This window comes from Hylobates moloch, unplaced genomic scaffold, assembly GCF_009828535.3.
Source record: "Hylobates moloch isolate HMO894 unplaced genomic scaffold, HMol_V3 SCAFFOLD_1, whole genome shotgun sequence".
Lineage (NCBI taxonomy): Eukaryota > Metazoa > Chordata > Mammalia > Primates > Hylobatidae > Hylobates > Hylobates moloch.
The window spans coordinates 82,570,135-82,591,482 of record NW_026652276.1 but is presented as its reverse complement, the minus strand read 5'-3'; the positions used below and the strand labels follow the sequence as shown (position 1 = coordinate 82,591,482).

Here is a 21,348-nt window from a genome sequence, read left to right as displayed (position 1 = left end):
GATTAAGTCTGTTTTAGGCATAATAAACTGTTCAAATGGCTCGGGATTAAGCTAATTCTGTATAATCAGATGCTTTAGATAAATGAGAGACTAGAACATAGGGATGAATGTGATGTCCAGGCTACTGGGACCACTCCATCCACGTGAGGAGAAAAGCAAGATTTGCCACTGATCCACAATTTTCAAAGAGGTTACACATACTGTTTAAATCCTTTTATGTGAATAAGATAATGGAGCTCAAAAACCATCACTCTCCAGAGTAATCTTCCATCCCTCAGTTCTTCCCCCCATCTTCATCACAGCAGTCGATGGCACTACCATCCACCAAAACCGTGGTTGCTCAAGCCAAAAGCCGACCTCTCTCTCACCCCCACATCTAACTTAGCAACACCTTCTGTTCTCTGAAGCACACTTGGATCTGTCCACTTCTCTTCACAGTCACTACTCTAATTCAACTCTGGTGTAGCCTCCAAACTGGCTTTTCTGCTTCCATTTTATCCTTCTCCTAACCATTCTCTGTGTAGCAGCCACAGTTAATTGTAAAATGTAAATTAGATCATGCCCTTTGTTTCCTTGAAGCACTTTATTGGTTCCTATACCACAGCCTAGAAACCTGGCATTTTAGAATTCCTACTGCCCATCTCTTACGACCTCCTCACCACTGGTCTCCTTTTTGATCATGCAACATGGCAAGTCTTGGTGTGCCTTTGGGCCTTTGCACTTGCTACCCTCTGTATGTTCTGCTTAGAATATTCTTCCCCCTTCTCTCTGAGAGTTTTTTTTTTAAGTCAAAGCTTAAATATTAACTTTTCAGAAATGCTTTCTGTGGCTGTCCTGTCCTGCCCCAACCCAAGCTTTTCACTATCATGTCACATATTTCCTTGGAGCAATCATTACAACTATAATTACCATGTTTTTTCTGTGTGTACTTGTTTGCTCTCTAAAATGGAAGGCCCATGAGGAACAGGGACTGCACCTGTCTTGGTCTCTGCCACAGCCCAAAGCTCCAACACAGGTGGCCTTCAGTACAAGACCAGCAAAGTGAGCACCGAACAAATGAATCAACTTACAGACTGCTCTGCTGAGACACACAGCTGGCTTCTATTTGGAAAAATTTGGGGCTCAAGTGTGTGCCAATTAGTAAAGATGACTGAAGAGTTATTAGACCATTCAAAGGAAACTGGAATTTTATTGCTGCTCAAACCAATCCATGTTTCTGATGCATTTTCTGTAAGAGATAAATGTAAATTACTTATGGGATCCTATTATTTGCAAAGGAGATAACACCCTGGAGTTATTACCAAAATATACCATTTCACATGTGATTTCTTCTTTATTTCTTTGCATGATGAAATCTGTTTAAGTCTTGGTATAAAATGTCTGTTTAAACATTTTCCCTTCCCTGCTATGGTTTGAATGTTTATCCCCTCCAAAATTCAGGTTGAAACTTAATCCGCAGTGTGGCAATATTGAGAAGGAGGCCTCTAAGGGGTGAGTGGGTCATGAAGGCTCTGCCCTGATGAATGGATTAATGGGTTAATGGATTAACTAGTTCTCATGGGAATGGTACTGGTGGTTTTATAAGAAGAGGAAGAGAGACCTGAGATAGCACACTCAGCCCCTTCTCCATGTGATGCCCTGTGCCACCATGGGACTCTGCAGAGAATCCCCACCAGCAAGGAGACCCTCTCCAGATGTGGCCCTTTGACCTTGAACTTTCCAGCCTCCATAACTATAGGAAATAAATTTCTTTTATTTATAAATTACTCAGTTTCTTTGTATTCTATTATAATCAATAGAAAATGGACTAAGACATCCCCATAATACCCAGATCTGCTTGATATAGGCCTTATAAGTGAGGCAGAGTGTGAGCTAAAGCCAATACAACAACAAAGCCTAAGCAAGTTGGATTCCTGGGGCTCTGGTTTCTGCTAGAACCATGTATGTACGTTAAGTAGATCTGAAAAGTCTGGTTTTGCTTCTGCCTAGAGAAAGGAAAAATAGGAAGGCCCATTGGATTATGACAAGGGCATGAAACAAACTTTTAATGATAGTCTAGCTTAAAGATAGGAGTTTTTTTTTTCCCTAACAGATGTTGGTGAGGATGCAAAAAAGGAACACTTATACACTATTGGCAGGAATGTAAATTAGTACAACATTTATGGAAAACAGTACAGGGATTACTCAAAGAACTAAAAATAGAACTACCATTCAATCCAGCAATCCCACTACTGGGTATATACCCAAAGGGAAAAAAATCATTATATCAAAAAGACACCTGTACTCATATGTTTATCACAGCATTATTCACAATAGCAAAGATGGAATCATGTAAGTATCCATCAGAGGAGGGTTGGATAAAGAAAATATGGTAAATATATATATGCACACACACACGCACACACCATGGAATACTACTCAGCCATAGAAAAGAATGAAATCACATCTTTCACACATAGGTAGCACTTGAGGCAATTCTGCTAAGTGAAATAACTCAGAATGTCAAATACTGCATGTTCTCACTTATAAGTGGGAGCTAAACAATGGGGACACATGGAGATACAGAGCAGGATAATAAACACTGGAGACTCCAAAAGGTGGCAGGGGTGAGGCTGAGGGCTGAAAAATCACCTGTTGGGTACAATGTTCACCATCTGGGTGATGGGGCCACTAAGAGGCCAGACTTCACCACTGCAATATATGCATGTAAGAGATACTCACTTGTACCTCTTAAACCTATTTTTAAAGTATGTTTTATTTCCTTTTTCTTTTTTCTGCCATAGGAAAAAAGGAGCAAAACCTCTTAAAGGGATTGAAATGGAGTTGCTGGAAAAGTAATTAAAACTTGACAGCCTAGGTAGGAAAGGACCCTATGTGGCTGAAAGAGATGTGTAAGTGCCCTTGTTGAGATAAGCAGCCCACAGGGTTCTTTAATTCCAAATGCAAACAATTAGGAAAAATAACAGAGAAGGATGCATGTTTTTACTCCAAACTAAAACCTAACAATTGAAAAGATCATCAAAGTAGATCCTGGAAATTTTTTTTGTATTTTTAAAAACTGAAAAATGAAATAAATAATTTCAGTATTTTTCAGCAGAAGTCTATGTCAAATACATGACATAGTGGAGAGCAGGCCAACTCTGATGGACTCAGGCTGTGTGGAAGCCAGGAGTCTAAAATTCCTATACATGGGGAACAGTCTGAACATCACCTCACCAAATAAATTACCCATGTTCACCGGCTAAAATTGTTTAAATCCAATTATTTGCCTAAGGGGTTCCCTTTATTATGTGGATTACATGATAACAACACACTACTGCTATCTAGTGGCCATAAAGCTAAATTACAGGTTTAGGCTTTTCATCAGAAGTTTTAGGAAATGAACTTTCCTACTTTACAAAAAAGTTAAAAATCATCTAATATATGTGGCATATATGAAGACGTTACAAAGTTTCTGAACATGTATTCTGTAAAAATCCAATAAATTTGAACTCCTGAATAACATTTAGAAACTTTAAATATATGTGCAATGAATAACCACTTATAAATAGCTTAAATTTCTTTTCAACTCTACTAATACAAGTAGTTACTACATTATATTTTATGCCTCTTAAGCCAAAGGCAGATGGGACTCACCATCTCCAAGAAGGATTACAAGAAACTCCACCTCTGCTAATGAGGTTATGTCTATTAATGCACTGTTATCAGCCTGACAAGAACGCAAAGCCTCATGCCAGGTCTTTTCTTCTTTCTGAAGTTTGTAGCAATTACGATTGTAGGGATTCCAGCCAGGCTCACAGTGGGTAGCATAATATTTCCACACATCTTTTTCTTTTTAAACAAACAAAAAACAATGTCATTTTCCACAATTATTTTAACATTACTTATTACAGTTTATGTAAATTGCCATTAATATGATTACTTCAAAAATGTGAAAACCAGAAATATACAAAATGACATATATCATGGAATTCTAGATCTTCAGAGTTGAGAAGGATCTAATCTATGCTCTAGATCTAGATCTAGGATCAAATGAACCTCAGTATTTCATTTTCCGGATGAGCTAGTGAAGGTACAAAGTAAGGAGAGGAGGGACGGCAGCAAGATGGCCGATAGAGACACCTGTGTCAGAGGCCTTTGAGCAACAGCAACTCCATCTTGTTTAGGAACTGGGTAAAATAAGGCTGAGACCCACTGAGCTGCATTTCCAGGAGGTCAGACATTCTAAGCTATAGGATGAGACAGAAAGTCTCATCAAGAAAGCTTGCTAATAAAACAAGCTGCAGTAAAGAAGCTGGCCAAAACCCATCAAAACCAAGACGGCGAGGAAAGTGACCTCTGGTCATCCTCGCTGCTCATTATATGCGAATTATAATGTATTAGGATGCTAAAAGACACTTCCACCAGCGCCATGACAGTTTACAAGCCGTGGAAACATCAGGAGGTTACCCTATATGGTCTAAAAGGGAGAGGAACCCTCAGTTCCGGAAATTGTATACCCCTTTCCCAGAAAACTCATGAATAATCTACCCCTTGTTTAGCATATAATCGAGAAAGAACTGTAAGTGTAATCAGCTGAGCAGCCCAAACTGCTGCTCTGCCTATGGAGTAGCCATTCTTTATTCCTTTACTTTCCTAATAAACTTGCTTTCCTTTTATGGATTCGCCTCCAATTCTTTCTTGGGGTCTGGATTGGGACCTCTTTCTGGTAACACCTGGGATCTCATCCCTGCCACAGGGAACAGCCAAAGCAAGGAATAAATGACTACATTTTCATGAAGGCAGCTGAAGGAGAGTGCTGGAGCACATCAAGGGAGTAGCAGAAGCAACATGGAGCACAGAAATCCTCGCCGTCCCCACCCCCACCATCTCCCCCAGCCCCCGTTATAAGCAGCTTAGAGCCAGGAGAGACTTCTCCATGTAAGGAAAGGATGAGCAAGAGGACCCTAGCAGCCTCCAACACCACCAGGGTCACCTACAGTTCTTGCCAATGGGGACCCCTGCAGCCCTCACAGGCACTAAACCCAGTTGAGGGGGCTGCCTGGAGTCTACAGGACTATGCTTGCCCCAGAGAGTTCTGATGCTGTACCCTGTCTCTCTGTGGACTATGGGGCTATTGCGCTGCACAATCTTGAAAAAAGAACCACTGCTAGAATGTCATGTTCTTCTCCAGTAGTGAGTAGCCACAGCACCCCTCCATCCTTGAGGCTTTGTAACAACTGCACCACTTCTACCTCATGGCCGACCATCCCCATGCTAAGCTGCTGTGGGGCTCTCACTTTGCCTGGTGTGGCCAAGTTGCCACAAGCTGCTCCATCTACCCTTCCTGGTTGTTGCTGTGCTGTGCCCCTCAGAGCCTGAGCTGGCTTATCACCCTGCCTCCAAACAAATGGTGCCTTGGCCTTCCAGAGCAGTCATGTTCCCCAGTGTGTGTGCTGAAGTGGCACCCTGCCTCCCAGGGAATCCCTACCCTGGCTGCCCAGAACAGTCATACCCCTGGCACCTGAGCTGAAGTGGCTCCCAAATCCAGGGGAAACAGTGCTTTAGCTGCCCAAAGCAGTCATACCCCCCAGCACCTAAGCTGAAGTAGCCCCATCTCATGGGGGAATGGGTGCCTTGGCTGAGCTGAGCAGCTGTGCCTCGTAGGGCTTGGCTGATGTGGTACCCTGCATCCAAGGGAAACAGCATTGGCAAGGCTGGGACATCCTGCTCTCCAGCACAAACAGCTGTAGCACCCTGCTTTCCTGGAACTGGACTAGTCCCACAAAGCCTGAACTGCTGAGGCACCCCACCTTCCCAGGGAGAGGACTCATCATTTTGCTGCTCCTTGCCCCCCAGGAAACAAGCCACAGGTATATGCCACCATTCCTGGGTCCTTGCTGCTACTGAACCTGATCTCACAGAGTCGGAGATACTGCTGTGTCCCACCATCCCAGGGTCCAGAGTCACCACTGCCTGGTGCTTCATCTCCTAGAGCTTGAGTTGCCACTGTGCCATACTGGTTCTGGTTCCCAAATTACAGCTGTACCCTGTTCCCTGGAGCCAAACCTCCAGAGTACCCCTTCTTCCTTGGAGGTAAATATATAGTCAAATTCAGAATGTTCAAATACTGTAATGGTGGTCTGTAAATCATTTATAACTCTAGTATGAAGACTAAAGTCAAAATTGTCAAAAATAGATTGGGCACAGTGGCTCATGGCTGTAATCCCAGCACTTTGGGAGGCTGAGGTGGAAGGATTACTTGAACCCAGGAGGTCAAGCTATGATCATGCCACCATATTCCAGCCTGGGCAACAGAGCAAGACCCCGTCTCTAAAACATAAATAAATAAGTAAATAAATAAATAACCAAAATGGTAAAAATAACTATAGCTACAATAAATTAAGAAATGCACAATATTAAAAGATGTAAATAGTGACATCAAAATTTTAAGGATTGGGGGTAGGGTAAAAATCTACAGTGATTGTATGCAACTAAATTTAAGCAGTTATCAGTGTAAAACAGTCCATTATAACTGTGTTTTATGTAAGCCATATGATAACCACAAAGCAAAAAAAAAAAAAACTATAGCAGATACACAACTAATAAAGACAAAGGAATTGAAATTTAGCAGCACACACACATGAAAATCACCAAATCACAAACGTAAACAATAAGAGAGGAAGAAACAAAGAATGTATAAAACAAGCAGAAAACAATGAACAAAATGGCAGTAGTAAGTCTTTACCTATCAATAATTACTCTGAATGCAAATGCATTAAATTATCTAATCAAAACACAGAATGGCTGAATGGATAAAAGGTTACTAGGAGTCAAGGAGAGAAAATGAGCAGAGGTAGAAAAAAGGATACAAGTAGCAGATATATAGGATGAACAAGTCTGAAGGTCTACTGTACAGCATGAGGACTATAGTTAATGTAGTGTATTCAGGGTTTTTGATAAATGAGTAGATTATAGTTGCTCTTGTCACAGTGGGGGAAATGGGTAAGTGAGATGATGGATGTGTTAATTTGTTTCACTAAAATAACTATTTTACAGTCTATATACGTATCCTATGACATCATGTTGTATACTTTGAACATACAGTCAATTTTATTTTAAAAAATAGTAACAAAGTAAAACAAGCAACAACAACAAAACCAAAGAAGTAAAGAGACTTGACAAAGGACATACAATGAAAGCAGAGTGTTGGGGCTAGATATAAAATTTAACAGAGCTGTTCATTTTTGAAACCTTTTAACATTTAAAAGAAGTATTATGGAATACAACTTAAATGGTATTCCAAGGATTTTATACATAGTATGTGGGTGCGGTAGATATTTATCCCCAGCTGAAAAAGAGCCTAAAACTCTGATGACTTCCTTTAAAATGGGGACGACAAATAGGTTTCACTTTGAAAATAAGTCTTGAGTGTCCGCGATGTTGCTCTGGGCTGATATGGACTCCAGGTGGGGCTTTCAGGAACACAGTGCCATGATGTTTTGGACATTGGAGGGCAGTGGTGATGCACATGCTTATTTTGGCTTTCCTTTCTCACGAGACTGTCCCCAATCTGATGATGGCATTTTTACCTTATTTTATTAACCACAACGAGGTGCCTCCATTAAGAATGAATTTAGTTAAACTAAATATGATTTCACTGCTATTTGGGAAACAAAACATTCTTTTAAAATTGTTTCTAGGACTCTGACAGCAATTAGAATCATGGCCAAAGAGTGTTAGAACTTTGTATATCATTGACCCCAATGGTTTTCAGCCTAAAAAAGCACTCATGAAATCCTTTTAAAACTTGGAATTTTAGGCTGCGCGTGGTGGCTCACACCTATAATCCCAGCACTTTGGGAGGTTGAAGTGGGTGGATCGCCTCAGGTCAGGAGTTCGAGACCAGCCTGGCCAACATGGTGAAACCCCGTCTCTACTAAAAATACAAAAATTAGCCGGGCATGGTGGCAGGTGCCTGTAATCCCAGCTACTTGAGAGGCTGAGGCAGAATTGCTTAAACCCGGGAAGCGGAGGTTGCAGTGATTCGAGATCGCGCCATTGCACTCCAGCCTGGGTGCCAAAAGCAAGACTTCAGTCAATCCACAGACGAATGTGTTGAACTTGAAGCAAAGCAAATAATCCAAACAAGCTAACTTAACTACTCCCATTTCTGGTCTTCTGACCTCAATTAGCAGATCAGAAGGATAAATATAACAGAAGGAAAGAAGGGTGGCAGGAGAGAATGCAAGATGGCGTAAGAAAGAAAGAAAGAAAAAATGAAAAGAGAAGGAATGGAGAAAGGAATATGAAAGAAGGAAGAGAGGGAGGGAAAAGGACAATAACAGGTGGTAGCAATTTCAGCAAATTCCTGAAATAATGGAAAAATCTCTACATAAAAAAAAATGACAAGATGCTTCTTTCCCCAGCTTGTACCCCATATTCTACAAAACTTCTAGGCTTAGCTATTTAAAGGAAAATGAAAGTTAAAACCCAATTCTAAGAGACAATATTTAAAAATAATTCAGCTTATTATTTTAAATCTAGAGATTTTTCTAATTATTTTCGTAATGATTCTTTAAAAAATGGTTATATTTTTATCTCTACATTTGGAGTTAAGACATTAATTCTCAGAGAAACTAAAAAGAGGTTATAGACCTGAAAAACAGAAATAATTGGACTTCTGGTACTAGATTGTGATTAGATATTATCTAAGTATTAACTCCATCTAAAAGTTCTGCATGCGATTTCAGGGAGGAGGGTGTGCTACTAAAAGAGATTCAGAGTGTGGCAGAAAATCAATGAAGTAAATAATTATATAAAATTGTTTTCTAAATTATGTTTAATTTCTAGGGGAACAATAAACTCAAAACTAGAATAGAAAAAGAAACGTATCTTATTTCTCTAATACAGAATTACTAAGAGTGCAAATTTTTTAAAAGAGAAGAAGAAAATGTTTGCTATGCTCAGTTTATTTCAGTCTTTAGTAAAAACCTAATGCATTTGTTAAAATCAGTCCCTTTGACATAACATAACTAGATATTGTCTAGTTACACATTTTTTCATATAAATATAAACTAGATTTTGCTAAGTTTACATTATGAATTATTAGCAAAAAATAGAGAAATTTACATATATTTTGAGGACAAGTAAACAACATCTAAGAACAACTTAAAATAAAAACACTTACCAACTATTTCATGATCAATGTGGTTTAGATATTTTTTACATATATATGGCAAGGTGGACTCACAATCCCGACTCCTCCAGGCATTTGGCATAAATGAACTAAATGTTCCACAGTGATCTTCAACAAATGGCTCAAAATTTACCTCTGAAAATACAATGAGTGTGTTTAATATTAGAAGCAAAAGCAGTTAGTTTAATATATATTGAAATGTGGTTTCAGCATCGGGGGACAGCCTTTCTATTTGTCATATATAGTAAATCCTATAAAATGTTATATCCTGTAAGATGCTATCTATGATTTTGCAGTTTCAGTCCAGGCATGTCAATTAAATGATTTCCCAAAGATTCCAAAAGACCCACTTTTATTACCTTAAAGTAGAGAGATATTGTGCAATTTGTAGCTATTTTTAAAACAGCAGACTGGAATCTTGGCTTGCACCCAAATCCTCCTGCAACTTTGGCTAAAAAGCTTATCTTCCTGGTCTCTATTTTCTTGTTTGGAAAAGCTTGCCTTAAAGGAGTTCAGTCAGGCTAAAAAATGTTTATAAACTACTCTCAAAAAAGCATGTCCTATGTGCATGGGAAATGCTGCTGTGTAAGGCTGCAGGATGATGCCACGTGACGAAGGCAAAGAAAACACTGCGGGTACCTGGGCTCCAATTCAGGTAGTTGAGCGGCGTTCCATCAGACCACTGCCAGCCAGCGTGTTCATCCAGCTGATTGAGGCCCATCCACACCTCCACTGCTTTACTGCTCATGTGCTCTGAAATGAAAATTATGGAGCTTCAAAAAAAAAAAAAAATCCAGTGTTACACATCTTTCTTGTTATCCTATTCCTGGATCACGGAGTCAGAAATTAATCCCAGTCAATGACGGGAAAGGTGCACAGAATGCACGTGGTGCTTCTGAGTGATAAAGCAGGCTCCCACCATCTTAAGAAACAGAGCAGGCTCACTGACAGCTGTTTTTCAACTGTGAATGCTTCATGCAAGTACCCAGAAAGGTTGCCTTTCAGGGTTGTCAATCTAGACAAGGGTGCATGGTTGTATACTTGAGGCCATCTTACTTGAGTGAGCTCATAAACTTAAAGGTTTAATAGGGTGGAGGAAGAGGTGTGCAGGGTCACTCCCAGAAAGTGAACAGAGGCACATCTTCAAAGGTAAAAAGGTGTGCTGAAGTAGATCAGGGAGGGGTGTACAGTGTGACAGCCACCATGAGTTGTCCGCTCAACAGGAGGGACCAGAGTGTCTCAGGGGATCCCTAGCAGGTTGGGACCTAAGGCTGTGTGCAGTGCAAACTGGAGGCTGCTTCCATAGCTTGAGGTGGGAGAAGTTTTTATGGCAGGCTGGCTCAGTGGCCCCTCCTCTTAACCAGTCCACTACAACTCGCAGTTCAATGCAATACCATTTTTGTTATAGATACTATGAATAAAAACATGCACTGACATGCAGGAAAACATAGTTATCAAAATTACAGAATTATGGGAATTTTTCTTCAGTTTTTCTTTTTGTGCATCTAAATTTTAAACATTATCCCAGAACAAATAGGTACTACTTAGGCAGTAAAATTTTGGGGGGAAAAAAACCAAAACCCAGTGTCAGAAACATAATGAAAGTGGCAATTTTGTGATGTTTTGAAATGTTGCCATTTACTCCTTTAATCTATAAAGGAGAGCATTGTTCGCTTACAATTCACCTGCTTCAGAGCCCAATTTATTTTTAGTCAGATGCAGGGGTCCTGCCTGAAATTAAGACCCTGACGGATAAGGGTTATAAACAGGGTGACCGTATGCCCCCGTCTTCCTGGAAAACTCATGGTTCATGCTGGTATTTCCAGAATAATTATTAATCACAGTCCCTTTTACTATCAAAAGAGTCTCAGTTTGGATGATAGATTGTATGATTACCCAGGTTGTGAAGGTCATTGTAGTCATATAACAAGGCTGCAGCATCCTCAGTGACCAGATATTTCAATACAATTGTGAAAAACTCAAAGAACCTAACCCATTTAAGAAAAGAGAAAAAGGTGCTTTATAATTTTGAGACTCTCAGAAATCAATAAACAGAAACAGCATACTATACATGGGTTTCACCCTTCCAAGTTTCTGTGGCATTCACATGGAATCTCTTTCTAATGTCCATTTGATTATTCCTTTCAATAGCACCATTCGATTGAATCGTTTAGCAGGTCTTATGATGATAAGAAGTGAAATGGATTGACAGGGCAGGGAGAAATTTTCACATTTCACATCCAGGCAAGTGCCAAGTGATATTTTAAAATCTAGTTAAAATATTAAAACGTTAATTATTCTTATCTTAGAATTTTTTTGAATACCCATTGTGCAATTGTTTTAATAATGCAGATAAAAAATCATTGTGCAATTTATAATCTGTGTCTGAAGGCACAAAAAACCATCTATTTACCTTTAGGACTAAGCTGGCCCACAATACTATATATAATAAGAAACTCAAATTTAAATTCCTTTGGATATTTCTTGGCATTCATGACAGCTTAGATAATTCCTCATACCATAGTATATGTTCACCAGAATTAGCAAGAAACATCAGACTATTTTCATCATTAAAAAATACCTTGGTTGGAACAGGTTTCTGTCTTTATGAACAGACTTCTGTTTTTCCAAACAATTCCCAAAGACTAATTATAGAACTGAGATAGTTAAATCAAAGTCCCTGACATGTCTTATTTTTTTAATGGTTATTCAAATTTGATAAATAAGTCCAGACCTTCTCATGAGAAATCCTGGCAGTTAAGATAGGTAATTGTAATTCATAAATGGCGTGTAAACTTTTATATAAAAACCATTTCAGGCTTAAAATGATTTTGAAAATTGATATTTTCCTGCACTATGACTACTCAAATCAAATTCAATAATAATTTCTGACTTTTAGGGTGGGCACACATTGCTCATTCATTTCTTACGATCCTTCTGGAAGATATTAACAACTTACAAAAGCTTTAAAGTGTGCTTACTTTTCCATCCAGTGAACCCACTTCTGCCAACTTATAGAGAAATAATTGGGGATGTATGCACAAAGGTTTGTGCAGGGATGGTTTATAATATCAACAAATAAATACATAACAAAGCAAATAGTTTTATCAATATCTCTAACATATTACCACTAATCTATACTACTATGTAACCATTAAAAATTATGATGTAGATCTATATTTACAGATACGGGCAAATGTTCATTATATGCAGGTAAATAAAATAACCAGATTACCAAACTGTGTACATAGTTGTTGTTAAATGGTGAACACACTGAGTGTTTGTTATGTGTGCCAGGCACTTTTCTATGATTTCACCTGTATTAAAATATGTAATCCACACCAGGAATTTGCATTGTTATTATTTCCACTTGGTAGAGGGGGAAATTGAGGCACAGAGCGGTTAAATCACTTGCTGGAGTAACCCTGCTACTTAAGTGGTAGAGGCAGGATTCAAACCCAGGCAGGTGGCTCCCTGCTCCTAACCTGAGCAGGCGGTTAAATCACTTGCTTGTATCACTGTGCAATAGCTGCCATGTTTTTATTTATTTTTATTTTTTATTTATGTATTTATGTATTTTGATATGAAGTCTCGTTCTGCCACCCAGGCTGGAGTGCAATGGCATGATCTTGGCTCACTGCATCCTCCACCTCCCAGGTTCAAGTGATTCTCCTGCCTCAGTCTCCTTAGTAGCTGGGACTACGGGTGCATGCCACCACATCCGGCAAATTTTTGTATTTTTAGTAGAGAGAGGGTTTCGCCATGTTGGCCAGGCTGGTCTCGAACTCTTGGCCTCAATTGATCCACCCGCCTTGGCCTCCCAAAGTGCTGGGATTACTGGCGTGAGCCACTGTGCCTGGCTGCTGCCATGTTTTTATATAATACCATTTGTTATATATACTGTGTATGTACACATGTATTTATATGTTTTTTCAGAGAAACACAGTTATCTCTGGATTACAGAACTGTGGGAAGTTTTTTATTGGTTTTTCTTTCTATATACCTGAATTTTACAAATTATTCTAAAATAAACATGGACTACATATGCAATAAAATTTGAAAAAAATTGGCATCAAAAACTGTTAATGAAAGTGACTAATTTTGTGATATTTTCTAATGTTTCCACAAGTTTTTAAAGAGGTATATGTACATACATACAAATACATTTAATCTATAAAGGAGAAGTAAGAGGAGAGTTTAGGCAATGAGTGAAACATAAGTCTTAGTTTATCAGCACAATTCTTTTAACATATTATTGTCTATACTGTTAGTTAACATATATGTGCTTTTGCTTTTCCCACTAAATTTTAAGGTTTTGTTTTTGGGACCCACCAGAAGGCCTATGATGTACCTGTACATGATGAATGATATGTAAGATTCTGTTTAATTAATAAAATGCTTAATGATTTATTAATGGAAATGGAATGGCTAAGATCTCCAGAAGAGCAAGAAATAGCCCTTAAATTTAGAAATCTTCCTGATCCACTTGTTAGAACTGCAACTCTCCTGAGTCCCTTGCTGTGGCCTCAAATTCTCTTCTCCAAGGAGGAGAAAATAAGAAAGACATCACTGGATGCCAAATGGAATCATTCAAGGTTCATGGAAAAATTTTGGGTGAGAGTTTTGGGCCATATTAAGGAAAAGAAAAATCTTTTTTAAGAACTTTTTTTCAGAATATATTTTTGTATATGTGAAAACAGTTAACAACCATCTTTTATTGTATCAATATCAATGTGCATCATCCACCTACTTACCCCTTATGAAATTTTCTTCAGTTTCATCTGTAATACTTAACAGCGCACCTCCTTGCATCTGGCATGAAAAATGTGCCTCACTCCAAGAAAGAGATGAAAGCAGGTTGAACTGGTAGCAAATGTGTGAATTAAGGTCCTTCTCCCAAATAGTATCACAACCTACTTCTGCAGAGGCTGGAAACAATGGCCATTAAAAACATCCAAGTCTTATTTTATCTATACAGCAACATATTTCTAAGACAAATCTGAATGGAATTATTCTATCTTGCAATCTCTAAAACTTCAGTGCCTTATCTATTCTTGATTAGGTCTTTATGATAAAATCTGCATTGTTATCCCATTGCTAAGATATGGTTAAATTCTTTCATGATTTACCTAAGGAAATATAAGAAATCACCAATGAAGAAGCTATGATCCTTTCCAGAGTAATATTAGGAACGAGTTTTAAGAGAGGGAAATGGAAGAGAAGTATTTGTGAAAATAAGATCTAAGTTCTTTTGTCAGTTAGAACTTTATATTGAAAACTTGTGACTTTAAATGTTCATTTTAGCAGATACAAATGTTATTTCAAAGGCATTTCTCCCTAAATACAAAATGCTAAAATAAAAGGATACAGTAGGAATATGAGTCAATAGTAAACACAAGTTTTCAAATAAACATCAAGCACAGGAACACTGACATATAGTTTAAGAAAGTTCTTTCAGCCAAGAGGAATAGACGCAAGGTCCACTTGTAAGACATCGGCCAAAGATTGCATAGTATGCTCAAAAGGATATTTAATAAAGTATGAAATGGGAAGCTGAAGTCTGAAGTTTTTTTGAAATAACAGAAAATTAAGATTGAGTTTGGGTGCTTTTGCTAACATTTAAAATCAAACTCCAAGGTGAACTAAGTAGCCACAATAATGACTGGAAATCAAACTCAGACAGAGAATGTCAGAATGCAGAGAATGTGAGCCATACTGCAGCATGACTGAAAATGACTGACAGGCAACCAGCCGAAGTCTAGGACGGCCTTTCCCAAAGTGTGTTTCCCAAAGTAAGACAACTTTAAGAGGCTCCCCTAGAAAATCTGAGACACAATGCATGCATAGCGTTCTCTGGGAAATTCACAATGAACATTAGCGTATTCAAAGCTCTGAGAAGTTTTGTAGTAAAGAAACATGCTTACTTTTAATTCAGTGTACTTCAAACTTATTTGACAACAAAATCTTTTTTGTTTGTTTTTTTTTTTCTCCCTCATAACACTTAGTTAGATGGTCCCCTTGGGAAATGTGGAAAGTTTATTTTCATGTCTGGTTGCAACACATATTCCAGAGGTTTTAAATCACATATAAATCTAAGGTTGCCTATAGAGTTTCCTGACTGACACATGTATTTATAGAAGGATCAAAGATTAAAGGAAGGCAGAAGATAAGGCTATCACCAAGTAACACTGAAGGGAAGGAAAAGAAAGAAAGGAAAAAGAGAAGGGAAATTTTCAGTAACCATTTTGCCCTGATGGCTGAAATTTCCCCATTGAGATGGAATCCTTAGAGATTGTTTTCAGTTAAAATCCTAGGCCTTCCCTGAGAAGGACAATATACTACTACGTGTTATGAGATACTAGTTCAGCCATACTCATCCACCATGACAGCTGAGACCATGATGGGGGAGTGGGGGTGTGTTCATAGTTTTGCATGCATAAGAATCATTTAGGACAGTCACAGTGGCTCATGCCTGTAATTCTAGTACTTTGGGAGGCTGAAGCGGGAGGATCACTTGAAGTCAGGAGTTTGAGACCAGCCTGGTCAACAAAGAGAGACCCTATCACTACACAAAAAGAGAAAGAAAGAGGCTGGGTGTGGTGTCTCAGGCCTGTGATCCCAGGCCTTTTGGAAGCTGAGGCAGGTGGATCGCTTGAGCCCAGGAGTTCAAGACCAGCCTGGGCAACATGGTGAAAATTTTTTTAGTGCTGACATGATGCCACAAGTAGAAAATTCGACTCCTGACCTCATGTGATGGGTTTTGGTCAACACTTTGTTTCATGCACAAAATTATTTTAAATATTGTATAAAATTATCTCCAGGCTATAGGTATAATGTATATATGGAACATAAATGAATTCTGTGTTTACACTTGGGTTCCGTGCCCAAGAAATCTTATTATGTATATGCAAATATCCTAAAATCAGAAATCTGAAACACTTTTGGGCCCAAGAATTTTGGATAAGGGATACTCAGCCTGTATAAGAATTTGTACTTCTGTACAGGCAGACACAAGTCCTTTCTCTGCTTCTCTAGGATAGGCTGCACGTCCCTCCATGAATCTCATTTGTAGGTTGTTAGTAACAAATGGAATGAAAATGTTGTCGTAGACCCGGTGATGTGCTGCTTTTTAAGGATTGTTTTGGCAGAAGAGTCTCTTTGCCCAATGTCACTCTCCCTTCCCAAGGGCAGCTGACAGACCATGACTGGTCAATGTAGTGATATATTTAGCCTCTGTATCCCATCAAAGGGCAACTCTGAAGGGTCACCCCAGCTTGAGAACTCTGAAGATCAAAGGCTGGTGTCTCAGGTATGTTTATTATTCTTGAAAAATTCTAATCTAAGGGCTAGAATCCTATTGTTACATTCTTTACATCTTTGATTGTCTTTATATCATCTCTTCTGTTGCTAAATTATGAGCTCTAGGGAAGCAATTGTGTCATATATAACTTTGAGTCCCCTATTATGTGATGAGAGATTATCAAAATCTTTTTCATGGTGTTATAAATAGGTGATTTTTCCCTCCTAAACTACACCTCTTTTATAATAAACTGAAGTGCATATGTAGAATGACTTGGGAAGTATTTCATCCTCTTCTAATTTCCCACTTAGTCTCATACACTGAATCTAGCCATTAATGTATATCTTGTTTAAGGCCATCAATGACCCCCATGTTGCCAAATTCAGCAACTGTTAGTTTGAGACTTTATCAACCAAGGCCCTTCATCAGCGCTTGGCAGGCTCTCCGTGCTGATTTACTCTTTTCTTGACTTCCCATGCCTGGCTACCCTTATACCTCCCTGGCTGCCCCCCTTTCAGTCTCCCTTGCCGATTTATTCTTCTCTACTCAAATTAAATGTTGGAGGCCTTAATACTTGGCCCTGAGCCCCCTTCCTTTCTATTCTACACATTCTTTCTACACATGGCTATCTAGCCTGTTCTCATGGGTCCATTTCCTGTAACTTCCAAATACATAGAGACCATTACATCTACCTACCTAGTCCGCATCTCTACATAACTGACTCACATGTGACGTGCCAACCTGAACAGTATTTAATTTTCTTTTCCAAATGTATATCTCCATAAACTTAGCTATGCATGTCAGAAACACGGAGTCTGAATTAATGTCTCACTTTTTCTCCTAGCCTCCAAGTTCTTAGGAGTGAGTAGTCCTACTCCTGGTTAAAAACCTATATGTGATTCTTGAGGCCTTACCATAGGCAGTTACAAAGGCTCTACCTGGCAGGCCTCATGGGGGAAAGCTGCCCCTACCCCAGACTTGGTGCTGAGCTGGCACACTGTAGTTTCTAAAGAGAGTCATAGTTAAGGGTTCAGGACCCTCAGGCCCATCGTGCTCTGTGTTATTTGCATTTCTGGCACACACGCCTTCCATTCCTAGGTCTCTTTCTATGTGAGGCCTTGGGCCAAGGTCCTCTTCAGGTGCCTCTGCTGAGGCTGGCATGGAGTGGGAAGGAGGGGAATCTTGAAGACGCTTTTTTCCCACTCTGACTCAGTGCTCAGTACTTTTCGACTCCTAGCTCTTCCCCTCACCTTACCCCAAACCCAGAATCTACACAACTGAAAAGGCTTTGTTGTTGTTGTTTAGGGTTCTCTCAACGGTGAGCTGAGCTGAACTCAAAGTCTGTGCTGATCCACTGACCCTCGATGGCTGTGCTGTTCCCTGGGGAAAAATGGAACAGGGGGAGATGGCGAATTCTTCTTTTAGTCTCTTCATTATACCACCGTAGTGAGTGATCAACAGCTTAACACCTTCATTTTTGGCTTGTTGCTTTAATCAGCTACTCCAACACCTGACTGCTCAGCTGTTTCCAGCCCAGCTAAGCTCCTGACAACCAGGTCCTGTTCAGTTTATCTACAAATTAGATGTTCAATACATCCACATTTCTCCAATCCCCTTGCTGCCACCTAACTGAAGCCACCACTACTCCTGGCCCAGACTATTGCTCTAGCCTTCTACCTGGTCTCCAGGATTTGCCTATTGCTCCCTTCCAAGCCATTCAGTATAATGGAGCCAGAGTAATCCTTAAATATATTTTTTTAGATCATCACTCCCCTGCTTAAAACCCTTTGATAGCTTTCTTTTGCACTTAGAATTAGGTAAGTCCTTACCTTTATGACACTCATGGACTCTGTCTGCCCTTTCAGAGTGTCTTGTTTCTCTCTCCTTCAATCACTGTCCTCTTGCCACATTGTCTTTCTTAGATGGCAATAACCTCTTTCCCCCCTCAAAATCTTCAGATATTTGGCCAGTGACATGCTGAGGGCTGGGGGTGGAGGAGCAGTCAGCCTGGACAGGTGGGCGTATTTTATCACTGAAATTGTTTGGAATTGTTAGAGCATGTGCATGGTGAATCAAAAGCATGCTCTCTTTTACTTGGTTTTATTAGTATTTTTTAGTTCTATTTAAACCATATACCCCCTTTATTGCCTGCATCCCATGCTGACCACTCCCTCTCCCCTTTCTTTACACATGGCTGCATCATGCACCTCCGTGTGAATATCTGATTTCTCCACTTTCCATTTTGACAACTTCTACTCATCTCTTGGGCTAGAGTTCAAATACAACTTCCTCAGGAAAACCTTCCAAGACTCCCAATTTTTAACTTTGGTTTCTCACTTACAATACTGTATTTTCTTAAGGTAGAACTTATGACAAACTGTAATTATGTATTAATTTGGGTATTATACTTGAATGTGAATTTCATCAGGGCAGGCACTATGACTTTCATATTTCACATTCACGGTTATAACCCCAGGAGCCAGAGAAGTCCCTGGCACATGGTAGGTGTTCAATACATGTTTGTTAAATGAATAAATGGATGAATGGTATGTGGAAATGGAGGTCAAGGTCAGGCATGCATTGTTGTAGAAGTCAAGAGGAGACAGCGCCCTGAAGAAGGTATAGACAATTCTTTTGCGAATTCTCTTTACGTAGAGGATGAGAGAGAGAGGTGTTTTCAGGAGGCAGAAATGGGGGTGAAAGAATTGCATTATTTTTAAGATGTTATTTTAAGACTCGCACAGGTCTAACTGCTAAGGAAAAGGGCCCAGCAAAGAAGCACCCAGGGGTGTGCACTGGAATCACCTAGAAGTTTGTTAAAACACAGATTGCTGGGCTGCACTTCTAGAATTTCTGATATGATGGTCTAGGGTGTGATTGCTACTTTGCGTTTCTAGCAAGCTCCCAGGGAATTTCAACGCTGCTGGAACAGGGACCACACATTGAGAACAACTGAGATACAGGCTGGAGAAGGCTGGATGGGGTGCTCCAGAGCCCAGGTGGGGAGACTTGGCCCACGTAGGAGGAGGAACATCATCCTCATGCATAGAAGGGAGGAAATAAAGATGGGCACAGACGCAGGTAGGCTTAAAGGTGAGGAAGCAGGAAGTTGCCAAACTGCCTGTCTGATGGATCTTTTTGCCATTATGAGGTAGGAACTGAGGCCACCTAATGAGAATCAGAAAGGAGACTGGAAGTTAGGGTTAGAAGTTAGAGGAGAATAGAGAGGTTGGCAGGGTCACTGTGGGGTGTGAGAGCTGCATGACAGAAACATATAGCATTGCTGATCCATGTTGAGGGCTCAGGAGAGTGCAGCCATATCGTTGTTGTATCATCTGCTCATCTGCTTGTTTTTCTTTTTTGCGGGGGGCGGCGGGGAGGTGCTGGCGGGCGGCGACAGAGTCTTGCTCTGTCACCAGGCTGTAGTGCAGTGGTGTGATCTTGGCTCACTGCAACCTCCACTTCCTGGGTTCAAGCCATTCTTCTGCCTTAGCCTCCTAAGTAGCTGGGATTACAGGTGCCCACCACCATGCCCAGCTAATTTTGTATTTTTAGTAGAGATGGGATTTCACCATGTTGGCCATGCTGGTCTTGAACTCCTGACCTCAGGTGATCTGCCTGCTTCGGCCTCCCAAAGTGCTGGGATTACAGGTGTGAGCCACTGCGCCCAGCCTAAATCTGGCTATCATATCACTCGAGCGACTGATCAGAATTATATAAAAATAAGGTTCAATGGCAATCATATCATTTCACAGGTTGGCATATAAAAATATCTCAAATTAACTGTGATTCTGCAGCTCTGTAAGGCACACAACCAAGAGAGACCAGAATGGCCCATAATTGCCTCTAAACAAACCCAGAGAGATTCCTGTATGTCATCCTTATTGCTGAAGTTGTTTTATTACATCCTTCACCACTAGTATATTTGTGTACGTGTTTATGAATACTGCATTTAAATTTTGCTCATTTACAATCAACTTTTTTTTTTTAAAAAAGGTAGCATCATTTTACATTGAGATAGTTTAAAAAAACTCCCACATAAGAAGGATGAGATACAGCAGTACAGACCTTTACTTTATTCCACTCACTTTTCTCTGTCCTATCCACTTGTTGACCCCGTGGAAAGAGCCCTCAGCTTGCTCAGGTTTCAATCTCTGACACATCATTTTGAGTTATATTGGCTACTGGGAGCCAAAAGTAACAAGAAAGGAAGAAAACTGGCACTGAACAAATAAACATGCTCTCTGCTGGTTGTGGTAAAGGTCAGGAGGGCTGGAATCTGGCAGGCTGTCAAGCAGAGGAAGCTTCTGAGCCGCAGGAGGCTGAACAAATAGATAGTCTGGGGAATGAAAAGCCTGGAGCACCACTGAACCCAGGCTTCCACTGGGAAACTGTCATTGGCTATAAGCAACAGAGGATGGTGGCAGGGTTCTTTTCAGAACCTTAAGGAGAATGCTGTAGTTTTTTTTTTTTTTAAGTCCCTAGTATTAGAGCCATGTGAAGTATGTGTGAACTTTATTAGTATTGGTTCATTTATTTGGTTTTAATAACGACCTCTATTGGGGATGGAAAAGGAAAGAGAAGAGATGATGCAAATAATATAACAATAATAAAAATAATATGATGTCTGTTTCAGAAATCCAAGGAGTGTTGAGATTACATGCATACACACCTACATGCACACATTTAGATTCAAATAGAGAAGGCTGGTGATCTGACAGTTATAAAATAATAAAATGCTTTCATGCTGGTTGGTGAATAGCCACTGTTCTGAGCTTCTCTATTACCCCTTCCAGCCCAGGCTTCCCTGCACCCAACCCCCACATTGTAGAAGCTAAGGGGTTAATATCAGCAGAGAGCCTCTGGAATT

General features: G+C 39.8%; 1 protein-coding gene across 4 annotated transcripts in view; it reads right to left on the bottom strand.

Annotated features, from left to right (window-relative positions):
* PLA2R1 (phospholipase A2 receptor 1) overlaps positions 1-21,348 on the bottom strand; it is a 127,937-nt gene that overhangs the window by 84,670 nt on the left and 21,919 nt on the right. For all 4 annotated transcript variants that reach the window (XR_009214348.1, XR_009214345.1, XR_009214347.1 and 1 more), the window contains exons 4-8: positions 13,933-14,106; positions 9,818-9,931; positions 9,170-9,313; positions 3,637-3,831; positions 1,071-1,228 (exon numbers count right to left, since the gene is read on the bottom strand). Coding sequence is in view for 1 of the 4 variants with exons in the window: in XM_032755591.2 (XP_032611482.1) it covers positions 1,071-1,228; positions 3,637-3,831; positions 9,170-9,313; positions 9,818-9,931; positions 13,933-14,106 (785 nt within the window). In the remaining 3 variants the exon portion in view is untranslated. The remainder of the gene's footprint in view (positions 1-1,070; positions 1,229-3,636; positions 3,832-9,169; positions 9,314-9,817; positions 9,932-13,932; positions 14,107-21,348) is intronic.